Below are 17430 nucleotides of genomic sequence, written 5' to 3'. Positions count from 1 at the left end.
CAGCTCTGTCCAGCTGCCCTGGCACCAAGGCGCTGTGCTGAGGGAGGCGTGCTAGTGAAAACTGAGTTGGGATGAAGGTTTGCACAAACTCAGGAGAAAGAGACAGACCTGAGTATCAGAGCAAGGGGGATAGGGGAATAGCATGGCAGCAACGAGGTGGGGGGTTCACAATTCTGCCAATGGAAAACTTGATGCCTTCTGCCACAGTTGAACGAGGCTGTGCTGGTACCATTCTGGATAATGCCCCTGGAGTATCACCTGCTATTGTGCAGTACCAGCAGAGAGCCGCTTGCAAGTTGCACAGCCCGTGGGATCCATCGGAGTTTCACAGAGAAGATAATAATTCAGTTAATTATATTGCTCTGTCCCGACAGAAAAAAGCGTGGCACAAAACTTTACAGCATTAGGCCCAGATGGGCTCCCTGTGCTGCCTCCTTCCTCCTGCAACAGGAAGGGAAAACCTGCGAAATGGGAGATAGCAGTGAGCACTGCTGAGGAAAGCATCTCAAAAAATGTCAGAAAAGGAGCTCTGGAAAACTCACTCCGTGTGTTTAAGTCTCTCCTCCCCCACAGCCCCTCTGCTGACTGCTGGAGAAGGAGTAAAAGCCAAGCATCAGTGAGTGCTGTCAGATAGGTGTTGCTTGTTAAGTGTGAGGTGGATTGTGGCCCAGTGGTATTTATTGGCAATGTACCTTTCCATCTGACATATAACATGAAAAAAGACAGTTCTGCCCTGCTCCCATATCCCCCGTGTGTTGTGCAGACATATGGGCCTTACTCTGAGTATCACTGCTGCATCCAGGTCCATTCTCTGATTTATAGATGCGGTGTGAGCACCGCACCTACTGCCAGCCCACAGGAATAGCCTTACAAGTGACAGAAAAGTAACCTCTGATACCAAAGCAGACACTGCTGATGGCAACAGAGCCCCCTAAGTACAGCACTAACCCATGTCCCTAAGTACTACCTCTGCCCTGTCCTGAAACACCTCCAGGGATGGTGACTCCACCAGCTCTGCCTTGGCAGCCCATGCCAACGCACTGCCAACTCTGAGAAGAAATTTTTCCTAATTTCCAACCTGAACCTGCAGTGTGAGGCCACAACAAAGAAAAAAAAAAAGGGGAAGCAAGCAAGGAGTGAAGCCAGATGCTTCCAGCCCCACTGCCTCTCTCCACCACCCCTTGCATTCTTACACACAGTTGGAGGCTGCTCTGCCCCCGTGCAACGGCACCACCACCAGCAAGCTCTGAGACACAGGAGTCTCACAGGGATCTGAGCATTCTGACTTTAAACATCTGTGCATTTCATAAAGGTATTTGTCCTTTCACTAAGTGATGACAACTGGTTTTCTGCTTGCACTTAAGCTCAATTTCCCTGCACTACTGAAGAGCGAAGTTCTCCTATGACACCTGATTTATTTATGCAGCAGTTCATGAAGATATTACATCAGTACGACAGTTCCTGCAGCAGTGCAGCTCAGGCATTGCTGTCTGCCATTCGTAGCAGATGGGCAGCTTGAGGAACTCAAACAGTAACAACAGAAACTTAACAGTGGATGACTTTTTCTTTTTTGTGGAGGAACCAAACTGCACTATTTTTATTTTTTTCAGCATCGCTATGTACTCAAATGAAACAGTGGTCAAATAAATATCCTTTAATAAAGAAAAAGGAATCATTTTTAAGCACCAAAACTGTGAGTATGATGTTACAATGCATGTACAAGAAGGTGAGTTCAGTACTTAGTGTATGTACAGGATTAAACTCCCGAGTCATGGTAATAAAAACAAAATACACAGCAATAAATGTGCATGGCAGGGAAACTGCACTAACAAGAAAAAAAAAAAGCAAAAGGCAGACAGTTACCGTTGTTTTAGTTTTTAGGTATTGCTGGAAATGTTTACTTAGTTTATCCTCTTTATTTTAGATGCTTGTTGCCTAATACCTTATGGTCTTGAGCATTTTTAGAGATAGCAGATCTGCAGTCATTTACAATAACACACACACTTAACACATCTTTGTGTACATGGTGTTAAAGGGCTTCCTTGCTGCCAAGCACTAGTGTTCGATTCTACCAATAATATTGCACAAAGCTAGTGAACAGAAAACTGGTTTTGATTATTTCTCATTTATTCAACAGGTTTAAAAAAAAAAGTTAACATCATTAACCTTTACCAATGTCATTCGTGCGAGACAATCCGCAGCCATCCCAATTCCTTAAATCTCATGATGATGTATCTGTAAATACGTAAGACTAAATCCAACACATACAGCAAGCACAGTAACACGCTGGGAGATGTTGAGTGAGTGTCCCCGATCCCCAACACCTGTTCCACAGTTCAGAAATCAAAAGTGCTCCTGAAAGGATCTGAAAGTCAAAGCCACCTAAGGCAGAACAGTACGGAACAGGTAACAGTCTCTGCAGCGACGGCGCTGCAGAGTTAGGGCTGCACTCACCAAAAGGCAATCGTCCCTCTGACTCTTTCCAAATGCTGGTTAACAGCTTCAGGTACTGGCTTTAAATAATACTCTACAGCCATCTTAAGCTCAGCAGAGTAAAATTCATTGCCTGGTCATTTCCACATTAGAGGTACATCAGAGTATTCACATTTGAATGGAAAGACCTTTTCTGTCAAACGCTGAAGCTTGGGGCCACAGAAGATGGACCTCCATCACAATAAAGTACATCAATGTCGCAGTCAGAGCTGGGTTTGGGTTAACAGTTAAACTGAGCAGGAAGTGCAAAGAAATGTATATACAACAGCCCCTCCCAGAAATACACAGGCACGCCCACCCGCCCTCAGCCCTGCTAAAAATCCTAATTTTAAGTACATGTATTAGGCAGCAATTAAATATAAACTCATTTTATAGGAAAAAATTTAAATTACAGTATATTTATAGGTTAAAAACAGCCACCGCTGTGCTTCTGACAGCACCGGCAGCAGTGTGTCAATGTGCTTACTACACTGAAGAGCAATTTGCAGTCAAGTTTGGAATGACCTCCTGTCGGCCCCGCAGCGCTGACTCCACAGCGTGCTCTCCCAGTAAGGTGCTCTGTTTGCTCCTTTGCTTTGCAATAAGCTTCGCTTGTTCTTAACGTTAACTCTGTAGTGCTAAACATAATGTACTGTCCGTGCTTATGGAATCGTTACCAGAAGTATACACGGGTAAGTTAATTACATAAGCATTACAATGAAAATAAAATCGGATTACACGTGTGAACAAAATCGATTCACAAATTACACTCTTGTAACTCCGTGCAACAAACAAGCGAGGGGAACACTGACCACCGACAGCCCCTGCCCCTCCTCTCACTAAGTTGCATTTCAACAACACATCTGTCATTACTTTAATATTAGACATTACAGAATATAGTGCTTATATATCAAAATGATTCTTTACAAATAACATAGTGAAGTATGTTGAGTTCTATCCCCAATGCAGCCACAAAAAGAAAAAAACACAATATATAATTATACTAAGTTATTTTACAGGTGTCTGGTATAGGACGCAGACTGTCAGTTTTTAGAAAACCTTAAAAGTGATGCTTAAGGAAAATAACTAATTACGACGTGAAAAGAAAGCAAACAAACTAAGAATATTGGTCATTTTTAAAGAATCTGGAACCTCTGTGAATGAGAGGACGAAATTCACGTTGATGCAGATTCTGTTTCTGAGGAAGGCCTTCCTATTTGCCTGACGTTTTGGTTATCTAATTACTAGTCCCGCTTCTCGTTTCTTGATCTCACTCATAGGTGTTTCAGTCCTCAGATATGCATCTGTACAATAAATATACACTCCGACTCCTTACCACAGTGGATCAGTCATACAATATAAAACAGTTTTAACCAGAGCCATGGAAGGAAGTTCCTAAAGATGGAAGAAGCGTGAGAGCTGACAGACTGTTTCATATAAACAAGAAGCAACAGACGGATGCATCCACCACAGAGAAGTCCAGCCAGAAAGGAAAAATATCAGTAATACATAGAAAGGCCTTTCTCATGGAGGTTCTCTTTCCTTGCATATGCCTAATTGAGTTTTCTGTAGTGATGCTATGGTTTCTAAAGGGCCAACACATTCGTTAGCTTCTTTCAGCTTCGGAGGAGCCAAATCTGCAGGATTGTCAGAACTCCAGTAAGGTTGCTGTGACCACACTCCTCCTGTTTGCTGCTCCCGCCACCCCACTGCAAAATGTGGTGTTGCAGAGAAGGATGGGAAGATTGATGCATTAGTCTGCACACTACGCATACAAAATTTCTGTATCACAGTGGGGAACGTGAAATTGTGACATCTAGTGACTTGCTGAAGATTAAAACCTAGGATTTCTTTTTGTTTTGCTTTGTTTTTGTTTTAGCAGCATGTGGGAGAAAATACTTTTCATTCCATGTGGAAGATGGCAGTTCTGGAACTGATATAAGCTGCTATGCTCAGCACAACTACTCTTTGTGTGCACATAAAATACTTGCTCCTACGATAAATCCACTTCTATCAACTAAGCTATTACAGGAGTCTAAGATTTCAACTAAATATAAACCAGATTAAGGACAGTAATTTTTCTCAATCATGCACACATTCAAGGCAAAATTGACAGACCACACGGCAAATAAATCTGTAAAGCTGCAGTACAGTAAAGCATTGAGCTACTTGTATTTCTCACAACACAACGGTAAACTGTAGACACAAACATTGTGCAAAGGAACCGTTGCACCTATATCTCAAAACTATGATATTGTCTCCTGACCTCAAATTTTGCTTGCATCCCATATGCATACTGTAAGGAATGAAAACGTAGGCTGGAAAATAGGAATAACTGACATGGTTGCTCAATCACCACTATTTACATAGCACTAAGCTTCAGATGAAGTGCATAATCTGAATTACCACTCTACGACAAATTCTGCTTTGTGCTCTGCTTTATGGCCAAGAATTTAGTTTCAAACTGTGGTGTGACTGGAAGCGAAGACAAATGCTGAGCAAAAATACACCCCTAACAGTACAGGCAACGCCCAGTGGTTTTGATCAACATTGAAATCACAGTTATTGCTGCGTGAGCACAGTGCTAGCTTACAACCGCACCATTAACTGAGCTCAGAAAAGCAGTTTATGAAAAATTATGCCTTGTAGTTTTAAGTCCTTGGAAAGACAGTATCATGTGCCATAGAACTGATCTCAGGAGAGAAGCACACAGACCTAACAAGTAATACATACAGCAAAATCAATACAGCTCCAAAGTAACACTACTCAGGGGTGCTTTAAGAATGAATGTTCACTTACTATAAATAAGGCAACAAGGTTAAGAAAATGCCTGTCAATAGCAAGGGTACTGTGACATCCTTCTGAGACGTCTGAATGAGCCTTAATTTCAGGACAGCCACAGGACAACACCTGAAGGGTCCGACCTCTGAGGTTCCTGCAGGTATATGTAACCTGTTACTAAGGTGGGTGCTCCTGTTCCTATTTACAGAAATGGCAAGACATGCAATCTCCTGTCAGGAACACTGACACAGCACATGTTCACTGTATGACAGCAGCAAAGCGCAACTGCTCTAAGAAAGAAAACACTATCCCCATAATAGTTTGATTTTACAAGAGGAATGGTGAAAGTAACATACTACAACGAGGACACAGACTGCACACTTCTCAAATGCAGAGTTATGTCACACCAATGAATGAAGAATGCTGGTGACAATTTAGCTTTCTTAACATTGTAACAGGCTGACAGTAGTATCACATGGAGCTTCTGGATCTTCCAAGACTCACTCTCTCTCTCTACTGACACCTCTTACCCTAGTGATACACATTCTAAGTGCAGCTGTCTGCAGCCATCAGACATGAAGCTTAGGATTACTTCTAGGTACTCAATGCAGAGGAGGTTGCAACTTTCCTTTTTTTTTTTTTTTTTAAAAAAAAAAAAAGAAAAATGGTCACAAACAAAAGGGGACTTGTTTTTTGGTTTTTTTTTTTTTTTTTTTTTTTTGCAGCCAGCAGGCTTTTGGGTATGAAATACAAATATTTCTGCAGCCACTGAAGAGAATAACAAAAGAAAGCAAGAGAAGCACATCTTCAAAAATGAAGTATCAAATATGTTCAAATGCTTTGATCTTTTTAGATGGCTGCTTACTGTATTCAAACAAAGCCTTTTAAACCAAACTGAAAAATAATTTTAAGTATGAAATTACAAAATATTGCTTCTTACAACAAATGATAAAGTATACTTGGTTTAACGCAGCTGAATATTATTCTAAAAAGGCATGAAAATGTCTATGTTAGAAAAGTTTAAGATTACAAATGACCTTCTAAAAAGGTTCTGTCAGTATGTCTTGCTATAAAAGCACCATGCTGGAAACACATTCTTAAAATATGTACTGAATTCAGCTCCTCTTTCTCATTACCGTGTGGTCACTCGCCGTTTTTCATACTGACATACACTTCTTCAAACTAAGTAGAAAGTCATTACTGAATTTCAGCTACTGTGGTGCAACAAGGAATTCTGCTCTTTCTGTAATGTCAGTGCTAGCTTTTCTGCGAGGACCTTCTTAATTGCTTTTCAAGCAGATGATATATTCAGTGCAGTGAAGGGAAAGACTTCATAACTGTTTTGTTGCTTCAGCCAGATCACACAGTTCATTTAACAGCCAAGTATTCTCCCAGTTCAAAACGCTCTCTCCACTTAACTGACCACACACTACAAACACAAATATGAAAAGTGCTCGAGAGTCGGGCATTCTTGATTATATAAAACAAATGTTGACATAACTTAACTTTCTACTCAAACCAAAATTTTTAGAACACATGAAGAAAAAAGTGACCTGAAAAATTTACACTTCAAGCCATTTTTTCCAGATGCTGAATCTTTTGCCAAAGAAAGAGTATTTCTTTGTGAAAGAAAGCCACCTGCGGAACTGACGGTCAAAACTGCTGGCTGGCTCTGAATTTTCAAAATGAAGAGGAAAAGTGATCTTCAACTGGGGTTTCTTTTCTGACTTCAGTGGCTGTATATCACCTGTTTGGGAAAAAAAAAAAAAAGGAACATCTGAAAAGCTAAAGAGCTTTACAAGTCCTCTCCGATCAATGTATTAAGCAAGTCCAACATGCAATACTTATCTTAGTCTAAAAAAAAAAAAAACCCCTTGATTCTCTCTGTTCCCAGGGCAACACTGCTCCCAGACTAACAATACCTTAACACAGGTCTCCTTTTACTTCTGGTATTTTTGCACTGAGCACTGATCTGAGCATGAAGAAGCCCTGAATTAGAAGGCTGTAGAGAACAAAAGATGAATTCTTCACCTGGTTACTCTACCCATCACTACCAGGAACCCAGGCTTTGCAACTATTTACAGTACTCTGAATGTACTATTGCCATCTTGTGTCCTATAAATGCTTGGGATACTTCTGATAACCAAAAATCTTGTTTTGTTTTTTTACCCACAGAGAATTCACTGCATCTTTATGCTGCTTGTTCACCTGTACCTCAGATACACAGAATGCCTCAGCGTTAGTGTACATGGCTTAGAATGAGGTATGGAAGGAAATGCTCTTAAAAAAAAAAGAAGATAATCACATAAACTTTAGATAGAATTTAACTCACGTGGGAGCTAACACAAGATATGACTAGATCTCCCGCAGAAGTTAATTACTATTATCTTCAAATGTCAATAGTTAAGAAAATTAGTGTACATTAATACTCTTTCCTCTTACTATGCGTATTCTAAGACACTTTTTGGCATTTGATAAACATATTATAGATTTACCTGTCATTCTTAAGGCAAATAATCATATTACAGTTAGCCTATAAGGATGTGTATATTCTAAGCAAAATTCAGCTTAATAATGCAGCTGCCAAAATACTTTTTTGTAACTGTTTTGGACCTAAAATTCATATGCAACTGCTTTTGGATATGCAGATCTTACAGATACAAATTAATATATCAATCCTTTTTTAATAAAGCACGATATTAAGATGATTTCAGTAATAACTGATAATAGTAAAAACAAAATACTATTCTGCAAGTTTTTCAACTTTTTCTGTTCTTCTGTAATCAGGCTATATGTTCAACCACTCATCTATGTGAAAATTATTTACTCCTCTGAATTTCAAATGGACTTTGTTTCAGACTTCCTATTTTAGCAGATTACTTCACACGCTTGGATAACATGGGCCAGATTTTCATTTCTAACCTGCTAGCTATTTTGTACAACTGTTCTTCAATCAAATCTGTCTGTTTAAATCTCATCTCATGAGAAAAGGATGGTTTTCTTAATAGAGTATGATAATGACAAGAGAAAGGAGGTTCTGGATGGGTGAAAAACTCCAAGTAGCACACACACAGAATTCCAACACCGCACCCTGCTTTACGTACAACTGATTTCATGGGATCTCAGTGTTTGGCAGCATTGCATCCTCAAAATGGGAAAAGGCTATAGCTGCAAACTGACAGGATACTTCAGTTCAGTGCTGCTTCGAAAGGTGATGTGAATTGGTGCACTACAGGTACTTCAGAGCAGTGATTTTCAACCAACACTCTGAAATGCATGTAAAGGTCTGTAAAAGTTAACGAGAAAAATGTTGAATTATATTGTACAGCAATGTACTTGTAAGACTTCTGTGAAAATACAGTTCCAAGGGAGAATTCACCTATTAGATTAAAAAAAATTCAAAGTCACTTCTGGATACATGTATATATATATCCACATACATATATATCCAGAAGTGACTTTGAATATATGTATATATCTGTAAGTGTTCTTTAGTGTTAGATAATACTCTTGCTAAGTGATCAAGGAAACAGAAAATAACTGCACTGAGAAAACAAATTCAATTCCAAGGCAAGTCTTTTCTTACACCTATGACTTGATTTCTAAAGTTCTGTGATAGTGGGAGTTTTCAAAATGCAAAATACAGAACTTTGAGCTTCAGCAAGAGTTTACTGCACTTCCACTGCTGGATTTTCAATTTCAAAACTATTAATATCTTTGGTATAGAAGGAACATGCCACAGTTAAGCAGTAGTAAACCACTAGTGTGGCTGGTAGCTACAAAATTTACTTTCCTTTCTAAAAGTTTTAAATAGAGCTATTTGAAAATAGCATATCAATGTACAATTTGAAACACAGTATTCTATAATCACATTAACATGCCGCAGATGGTGCTACATCACCAACACACTTTAAACAGCTGTAGCACTTCACTGTAGTTGAACAGCAACAACTGATAAAAACTAACCAGTATAGAACTGCCTGATGGAAAGCATCAAAATAGGTTATTTTTCCTACTACTAGCTGTGTTACATGGATTATAAATATTTATCTTCCATAGCTTCATACTCTTGAAATAGCCTTTGATTTCTAAGCAGATTTATATATAAATAATTTTTAAGAGATTGTCACCTCTCTTCTCTCCAGATTTTAAAATACTCACAAATAAATTTAGTAGGACCTTTCATTCAGACTTAAGCTCAACCACATGTCAGTAACAGAAAAAAAAAAAACACCGCAGAAGAACAGCGCTGTATGCAGCTGTAATCAAAAATTAAGGCTGACACAGCCCTAATTTCAGAATGTAATGCCAATCTCTGTTTTGTTCTGAAACAACTAACTTCATGCGCAGAAGTCTAACGCATGTACTCTCAGGCACTGTAGCCTAATATAAGGTAAGTTTACGGAATTTATGAGAAGAGCAGAAGTACAAATTGTATCTTTAATGCTTATAGTCTGGAAATTCAGAGTGTTCACAGACTGAAACCAAGCTATTAAAGAGTCAGTCACACAGGGTAGCCAGTGAGATTTCAATGTGCTCAGCAGTCAAATCCACAATCCTTGACTTGGAGGTATTCAGTCTGAAGTGGTAAATACTACATTTTTTAAAAGGCCAAGAGGAGTCAGAAAATAATGATAGCATATGTCCAAGAGTGATTGTGCTGCTTTTACTTTGCTACTTAAAAGGTTTTTAAAGTTCTAAAGCTGCAGTCTCTTCATTTCCTAATGAAACAAAGCTTTTTATAGTAGCTGTCCTGTCACTATTCAGCACAAGTAATCAAACAATAACAGACTAAGATGTTGACTTAAAAAACTTTTCCTTAATACAAACTCTAAATTGCTTTAAAAAGTCAGTGATACTGAATTCCTAAGTGCATGTTTTATCACACTGGACGTAACACAGTTTAGTCACATTCATACTAGGTATCCTATAATGCACAACCTGAGGCTTAGCAGCTGTTGTTATAAAAAAGTGTTGAAGAAATATGTATGTATTTTAAATGAATTTAATTACAGGTTAATTTTCCCAGTCTGTGCAAGGCAAACTCTCCTCTTCATCCTCTGATTCAGGCGATGCTTCCTTAATTCGTCGTAATGCTTCGTGGATGCTCCTTGTCAGAGGGTCAGTATCAGGCAGAATTGTAAAGGATTCTCTCAACACATCTTTCTGCACTTTCTTCAGTTTCACCCCTTTCCTGATCTGTGCCAAGATGTTATTGCTATCATCTTCATCAGGAAAAGGAGGGAGACTTCTCTGCTCCACTTTTCTTAGGTGAAAGCTCCCACGCTTCAAAGAAGCCAGCACTTCATCCATTGGAGAACTCACTGCAGTAAAATAAAAATATACTCAGTATCATTTTTACTGAATTTATTCAGCATCTATTTATGTTTCCTACACAACCCAAAGTATCTGTATGCAATTAACGTAATAGCTCCACAGCATAACAGTAAAGGAGACTGCAGTTTCAATTTTATCATTCTGTAGCTCAAATTTGGAAGCTAGTACAAAAATAATCTTCCCTGTTACCAGGTCAAAACTAGACTAGAAAAACAATTAAAACTTCTGAAATGAAGAAATAATAGTTCAGTAGTAAAACTTTTGAAAATGGCTTTCTTGTTCCAAGTCAGGAAAATCAAAATATCTGCGATAAGTAAAATATAATGAAAGCTTGTATTGCTCCATATTTCTTGACTTGGAAACATGCAATTAGCAGATACTAGACTGTACAGCAACAGGAATGCAAGATCAGAGGAGAATCTGTATTTTCTGCACTTACATTCTATGGGCAATTTTACCTACTGTATAAGTACTAATGCATGCCAGTGAGGAACGTGGCACAGCCAACTGCCACATGATGCATTTTCCTGCTCCTTTGGATTAAGATATGTCCAAGCACCTAGATTCATAGATACATTAGGTTGGAAAGGACCTACAAGATCATCTAGTCCAACCATCCTCCTATCACTATCCCTACCCAACTACTAAATCAAATCCGTTAGCACCTCATCTAAACGCTTCTTGAACAGCGCTAGGGACGGTGCCTCAACCACCTCCCTAGGCAGGCCATTCCAGTGCCTGACCACTCTTTCAGAAAAGAAATGCTTCCTCAGGTCTGGATGCTTTCTCAGATCTTCCCCGGCGCAACTTGTGGCCATTCCCTCTCGTCCTGTCATTATTTATCAGGGAGAAGAGGCCCACCCCCTCCTCACCACAACCCCCCTTCAGGAAGTGGTAGAGTGCAATAAGGTCTCCTCTGAGCCTCCTCTTCTCCAGACTAAACTATCCCAGCTCCCTCAGCCGCTCCTCATAAGACTTGTGCTCCAGACCCCTCACCAGTTTTGTTGCCCTTCTCTGAACACGCTCCAGGGCCTCAATGTCCTTCTTGTAGTGAGGGGCCCAAAACTGAACACAGTACTCGAGGTGCGGCCGCACCAGAGCTGAGTACAGGGGGATGATCACCTCCCTGCTCCTGCTGGCTACACTATTTCTAATACAGGCCAGGATGCTGTTGGCCTTCTCGGCCACCTGGGCACACTGCCGGCTCATGTTGAGCCGAGCATCAACCAACACCCCCAGGTCCTTTTCCTCTCTACATTCTTCAAGCCATTCTGCCCCAAGCCTATAGCATTGCATGGGGTTATTGTGGCCAAAGTGCAGGACCCGGCACTTGGCCTTATTGAACCTCATCCCATTGAGCTCAGCCCAGCTGTTCAGCCTATCCAAGGTACACCTGCTTACAACGTGCCTGTATATATTACTTTTACTTTTGTCGTCATTAATTATAAAGAAGGGTTTACACTTTATCACACGTTCTTTATCACCAAACTGAAGCTAGTATTCTGCAGAAATAAAATTTGGGCTTTGGCTCTTTTAAGAGCTACAGGTAGGTAATATCTCTATTTCAGAGATGCAATACAATAAACAATACAAAATAGTTAGCAAATACTAGCACATACAAAATGTAGCACACATAACAGATGAATATCCAGCTCCAGTTCCTGTCTAAAACCTCCTTTGTATTTAAGAGTGGATCTTGTCCAAATGACTAATAGCTCAGACAACTGGAACAGACATGAGGAAAAGACAGAATATAAAGGATTGCACATTTGAAGGAAATAGGGAAGACTGTTAAACACTCATCTGTTGTAGACTGACATCTCTGAAGCTGCTTAGAGATTTAGAACATCTATCTTTTCACATCCACAGAGCAGCAGGTAGCATGCAGCTGCTAACATTACTGCTTCTCTTAAGAGGAAAGATATAATTTGATTTTCTATTTGTTATTTTACGATGTATATCAAGTTGCACACACAATATCTGTTTTATATAAAATGTAAACAAAGCAGGTATCAGAAAAATAAAAAAAATAGGGCTACAGAGAAAAAAATGGAGAACAGCAGCATCAGTGTTTATCATGAACTTGAGACAGTGTACTTAGTATCTGCAAGACTCATAAGAACTTAGAATGCTACAGCTCTCCAGCTGTTTCAAGGTATTTTGGTTATTTAAAGAGCATTAAAGAGAAACACTCTTGTTTCTTGTCTGATAGGTAAAAGCAGCCACAATTCTATATGCATGAAGAAAAACATCAACTGAGGGACGCCTCCTGCAGTTGTAATTGACACACCCTAACAGAATTTCTAATGCAATTCATGTTACAGTACTGCAAATGAAGGCCTACCTCAGGTACTGTCTCAGCAGCTTTCTGTACAACAGTTCAATGCTTTTGAAATTTCCATATCCAATTCTCATAAAAAAAACTTTAATGTAGCATATTCTAACTAAAAATCATTTTGTTCAAATCCAGCTGCTGCCTCCCCATTTTATATGTGATATAAAGGTTAAACAGTTAAAAACAAATAGCACAGAGTCACTCAGTAAAGTTGTAACAAACCTACCAACTCAGCCCTGTGCCCTACTTACTTACCAATGAAGTCTCTAATGAAGTTACATGCTTGGCTGGTTTATTACAGATGTAATTTTCAATTTTAGTTAGATGTGTATATTCTTATTCAGCTCTCAAGATGACTTTAAAAGTTGTGGATTTTTCTATGAAAATTTGAAAAAACCTTGAAGAAAGCATTCTCAAGGCTTCTCATGTCCCAAGACAATATTTATTAGGTCATATATTACGTAAAATTCTTGTTTGAAGAAAAAATAACATTACACCCTCAGGTGGAGCTAGCTGTAAGTAAGATAGGAAAGGATTCCTTAAGGCAACTTTTAGCACCATTTTCTATCTGATTTGATAAGGTGTATCATTTAATCAGTTCCATGAGTTGCTTTCTGTTTAATCAGCATGTATATAATATGCTGTCATAAGGATCCTACAATTTGTTTGCCAGCAGTTGCCAACATTCTTTAAGCTGTTAATGATTATTCCTAAATCACAGCACAGACTTTTCCATACAGCAGTACAACAGAGCAATTTATGTACATTACAGTTAAATGCACTGGAATGCAAACATCACCTCTTCTTCTCTGTAAACCTTCTAGGTCACCTGTCTTCTTAAGCTTCTTCTTGGCACTGACCAGTTGACTGCTGTCAAATAGATATGCTGTTGGGACACTGGAAGAGTGCTGGACTCCCTTCTCTTCACTCTGACGTTTGACAAAACTGTCACTTTTCTCTAAGGATTTGGTGGTATCTTCCTTGGAGGGCAGAGGTGGAGGTGGAGGCAGAGGTGGTGGAGGCAGAGGGGGTGGAAGTGGTACTGCAGTAACAGTCTCTGTTTGTAGCTCCCTACTGACGAGTGGAGAAGGACTAACTTGAGGCAGTTCAGATGTAACACTGTTGGGAGGTAACGAGATATCCGGAAGTTGTTCTAAGCTCGTGGATTCCTGCACTTGTGAAGGCTGAACTGCACTTTCCAATTCCACCTCTTCACTTTTCTCTTGGATTTGTATGGTTGCTGGCAAAGATTGAGGCTGATCTACAGAGGACAGTGAGCTGGCTGCACATTTTCTTCTTGCATGAGCCAGTCGTAGTCTGGTCGATTTAAGTATTACTTGGCCAGGGTACCGCTAGAGTATAGAAGTTAATTACAATTAGGTAAGTATATGTAGCAGACTACTTTAGATACTGAATACTTGTCATTAGGGCTCGCATGTCCAACAAGTAGAATTCATCTACTGTCTTCATTCATTTTGCTCTAGACATAAAACCATAGCAAATATATCTTCACATTTATGCGCATATAATCTATTTTTCTAATTTCAATTCTTAGTTAAGCCATAAGTTATACATACCTGGACAAGGGATTCACATATGTTAAGATTAGGATTTCACTAATAAACAGACAGTACATTCAAAACTTTTTTTCTGAGAAGTAAAATTGAAAATTTCTTCTTGCTTATCTTCCATAAAAGCTTTGTTAAAGGCTCTCCCCATAACAAAGCCCACTCCAGCCTAAAACACAGGCTTTAGATGTGAATCATACCACTTAAAAAGTTAGCTCTCATAGATTATCAAATATCTCTTAAATTTCCAGTGCTTTTAATTTAGTTCCTGAATTTATTTTCTCAATATGTCTTTTCAAATTTGATTAATCCATGGATGAATAAGTATATTTGCTTTAATTTACAGAATGTAGATTATCAAAAAGCCTTGTAGAAAATAAGGATATAAAAAACATACTGCAAAGGAAGAAAGCTTTCCAGTAAATAAACTTCTCACATCTACCTTATTTTCTTCACCAATTAATACAACCTCCATTTTCATGCACTTTAATCCCCCTCCTTGTTCTCTACCTTTCATGAAGTCTTCATTTGATTTTATGATACTAACACTGGTTAACAGGAAGAGACAGGTATTGACAGACATTTGCTAACAGTCAGCAGTGATGTAGTTTTATCAGATGGCAATGCTCTTTGTAGGAAATGCCATTTAGATTGTATTTCTAGGAAAGCATTAAATGTCTTGCCATAATGCGCAGATGTAAGAGAACAGAAGCTTATTATGGCACTGATAACATAACAATGAGAAAGAGTTGCTTCTACCAGTGCCATACTTGGTGACAGATTTCCCAAAGAGTAATTAACTCTACAGAAGAAGAAATTTTACTAATAGTAAAAAAAAAAAGTAGAACAAATCTTCTTCTGTTACCTGTTTGAACGTGCGAAGTCTGTCCAGTGTTTTCTGCCGTTCTTGACTAACCCAGGAGCTCTTTCTTTCCTCTTCATCTTGCAGCTGATCTCGCTTCTGAGAAAATGCATGGAAAACATAAATATTACATCTAAAGCTATGTTTAACATCATAAAATTACTGTATTTTAATAACTCTTCTAATAATTGTAATGAATTGATGTTCTATTTCTCAAATAAACACATTTCTGAATTTCAAAACTTCACTATTGTCTTCCCCTCAAAAAAAGTAGAGATTTCCTATTTTGTAACTTCGATGAAATACGCAGCTTGGTAAAAAGACTGCAGTATGGAACTAGAATCTTTGGACTGGAAGTTTTTACCTTGAAAGATGATAAATAACATTCAGCAACAATATTAAACTGAAGTTTTGAATTTTACTATCTTAAGCTTGGATATTTAATTTAGCTTGATTTTCTGTAATCATTTTAAGTAAAGGTTTGAAGTTCTTCCTTGCTGCTAAGACAGTGGTGTTTTTTTGCTTGCGGATCTTAACCCAGGGCAAACACATTTGGATCCACTTCCATTAACTAGTCATCCACTTTCACTAAACTTCAGCTAGGACATTTATTATTTGAATTAAACACTTGGGTCAAATTCATTGCAAATGGGTACTTAGTATCAAATGGCAAAAGTCACTCTATGCATAAGCACAAAATTTATCAGAAGAATGATATGTCATAGAACAAATGACTGAAAAAGAAAAACCTCATAAGAATTAAGGCTGCTGTTAATTCTTATAAGACTCATATAGCATCAAATACAACTAAAAAAAGCTGATACATATTGTTAAGAGTTCAGGTTATTGCCTTCAAGAACTTTTATCCTTATTCAATCAACATAAAAGCAGTCAGCCTATCTGCCGTTTTCATAAGTTAGCTAGTTGTTCTTTACCAAGAACCAGCTCACATGCTTTCTAATGAGATTGTTATAGATAGATGCATTGGAGAGAGGAAGAGCAGTACACGCATAGAAAATGGTTAAGACAGGAGACAGAAAAAAGAAGAAAGCAATAAGAGAAAGAAACTGAGCAAAGGGGCAAAAAAATTATAAGAATACAAAGAAAAGTTAATAACAAGAGGAAAGTATAGTTCTACCACCACACTTACATTTTACATATGCAGCCTGGTCAAAGAGCATCTGTGTGAGTGTGTGCATGCGTCAGAGTAAAAACCTACTCTGCAACAATAGTGGATATTTCTCAGTCAAATAAAGGCTTGTTTTTTTATATAATGTAAGTCAACAAACCCATGAAATAAATAAAAAAGCCCTTCATACTTAAGAGACCAGAAAATACAAAATCATAGAATCTTGAGTTGAATAGGGTTGAATAGAGTTGAAAGGGGCCCTAAAGAACATCTAGTACAATCCCCCTGCATTGAACACAGTCAGTTACAGCTAGATCAGGATTGCTCAGAAAACCCAGCCTGACCTTGACTTTATCCAATGATGGGGCAGCTTTGCTCCAGTGCCTTACAATTGTTACCGTTAAAAACTGCTTTCTCATATCCAATCAAAATCTTTTAGTTTTAAACCCTTTCCCCTTGACCTATCACCAAATACACCACTAAAGCATCTGTCTCCTTTCTCAGAACCAATCCCTTTAGATATTGAAAGGCCATTACCAGGTCTCCCTGAAGCCTTCTCTTCTCCAGGCTGATCAGCCCCAGGTCTCCCATCCTGTCCTCATAGCAGACATGTTACATCCTTTGGACAATTTTTGTGGCCCTCCCCTGGATGCACAATGGGTCGATGTCTATCCTGTACTGAGGACTCCATACCACTATGCAGTACTCCAGGTAAGATCTTACCAGTACTGAGAAGGGCAGGACCACCAGCCTTGACCTGCTGACCGAGCTGGTCAAGTCTCCTTATTTCTAAGAGTGATACATGGACTGAAACCAGCAAATAAAATTATTCACCTTATTTTAAGAACTGAAAAATATATATATTTTTTTTTGCAAGTTCCTGAAAGAGTATGCCAGTAAATGAAACCTTTTCATAATAAATTACATAGCTGAGTTTCTGGACGAA

At 38.7% G+C, this 17430-nt stretch overlaps 2 protein-coding genes across 2 annotated transcripts in view; one reads left to right on the top strand and one right to left on the bottom strand.

The window, feature by feature from the left end:
• The window catches only part of SERINC5 (serine incorporator 5), a 510096-nt gene that overhangs the window by 379159 nt on the left and 113507 nt on the right, over window positions 1-17430 (top strand). The window lies entirely within an intron of this gene.
• JMY (junction mediating and regulatory protein, p53 cofactor) overlaps window positions 6421-17430 on the bottom strand; it is a 63410-nt gene continuing 52400 nt past the window's right edge. The window contains exons 8-11 of the mRNA XM_065739778.1: window positions 15359-15454; window positions 13725-14277; window positions 10267-10577; window positions 6421-7000 (exon numbers count right to left, since the gene is read on the bottom strand). Of these exons, the coding sequence (XP_065595850.1) occupies window positions 10270-10577; window positions 13725-14277; window positions 15359-15454 (957 nt within the window). The 3' untranslated portion in view covers window positions 6421-7000; window positions 10267-10269. The remainder of the gene's footprint in view (window positions 7001-10266; window positions 10578-13724; window positions 14278-15358; window positions 15455-17430) is intronic.

The sequence above is a fragment of the Cyrtonyx montezumae genome, unplaced genomic scaffold, assembly GCF_038088225.1.
Source record: "Cyrtonyx montezumae isolate F1298 unplaced genomic scaffold, pur_monq_1.0 scaffold_25, whole genome shotgun sequence".
NCBI lineage: Eukaryota > Metazoa > Chordata > Aves > Galliformes > Odontophoridae > Cyrtonyx > Cyrtonyx montezumae.
The sequence above is the reverse complement of the archived record's forward strand: the minus strand, read 5'-3'. Positions and strand labels throughout refer to the sequence as shown.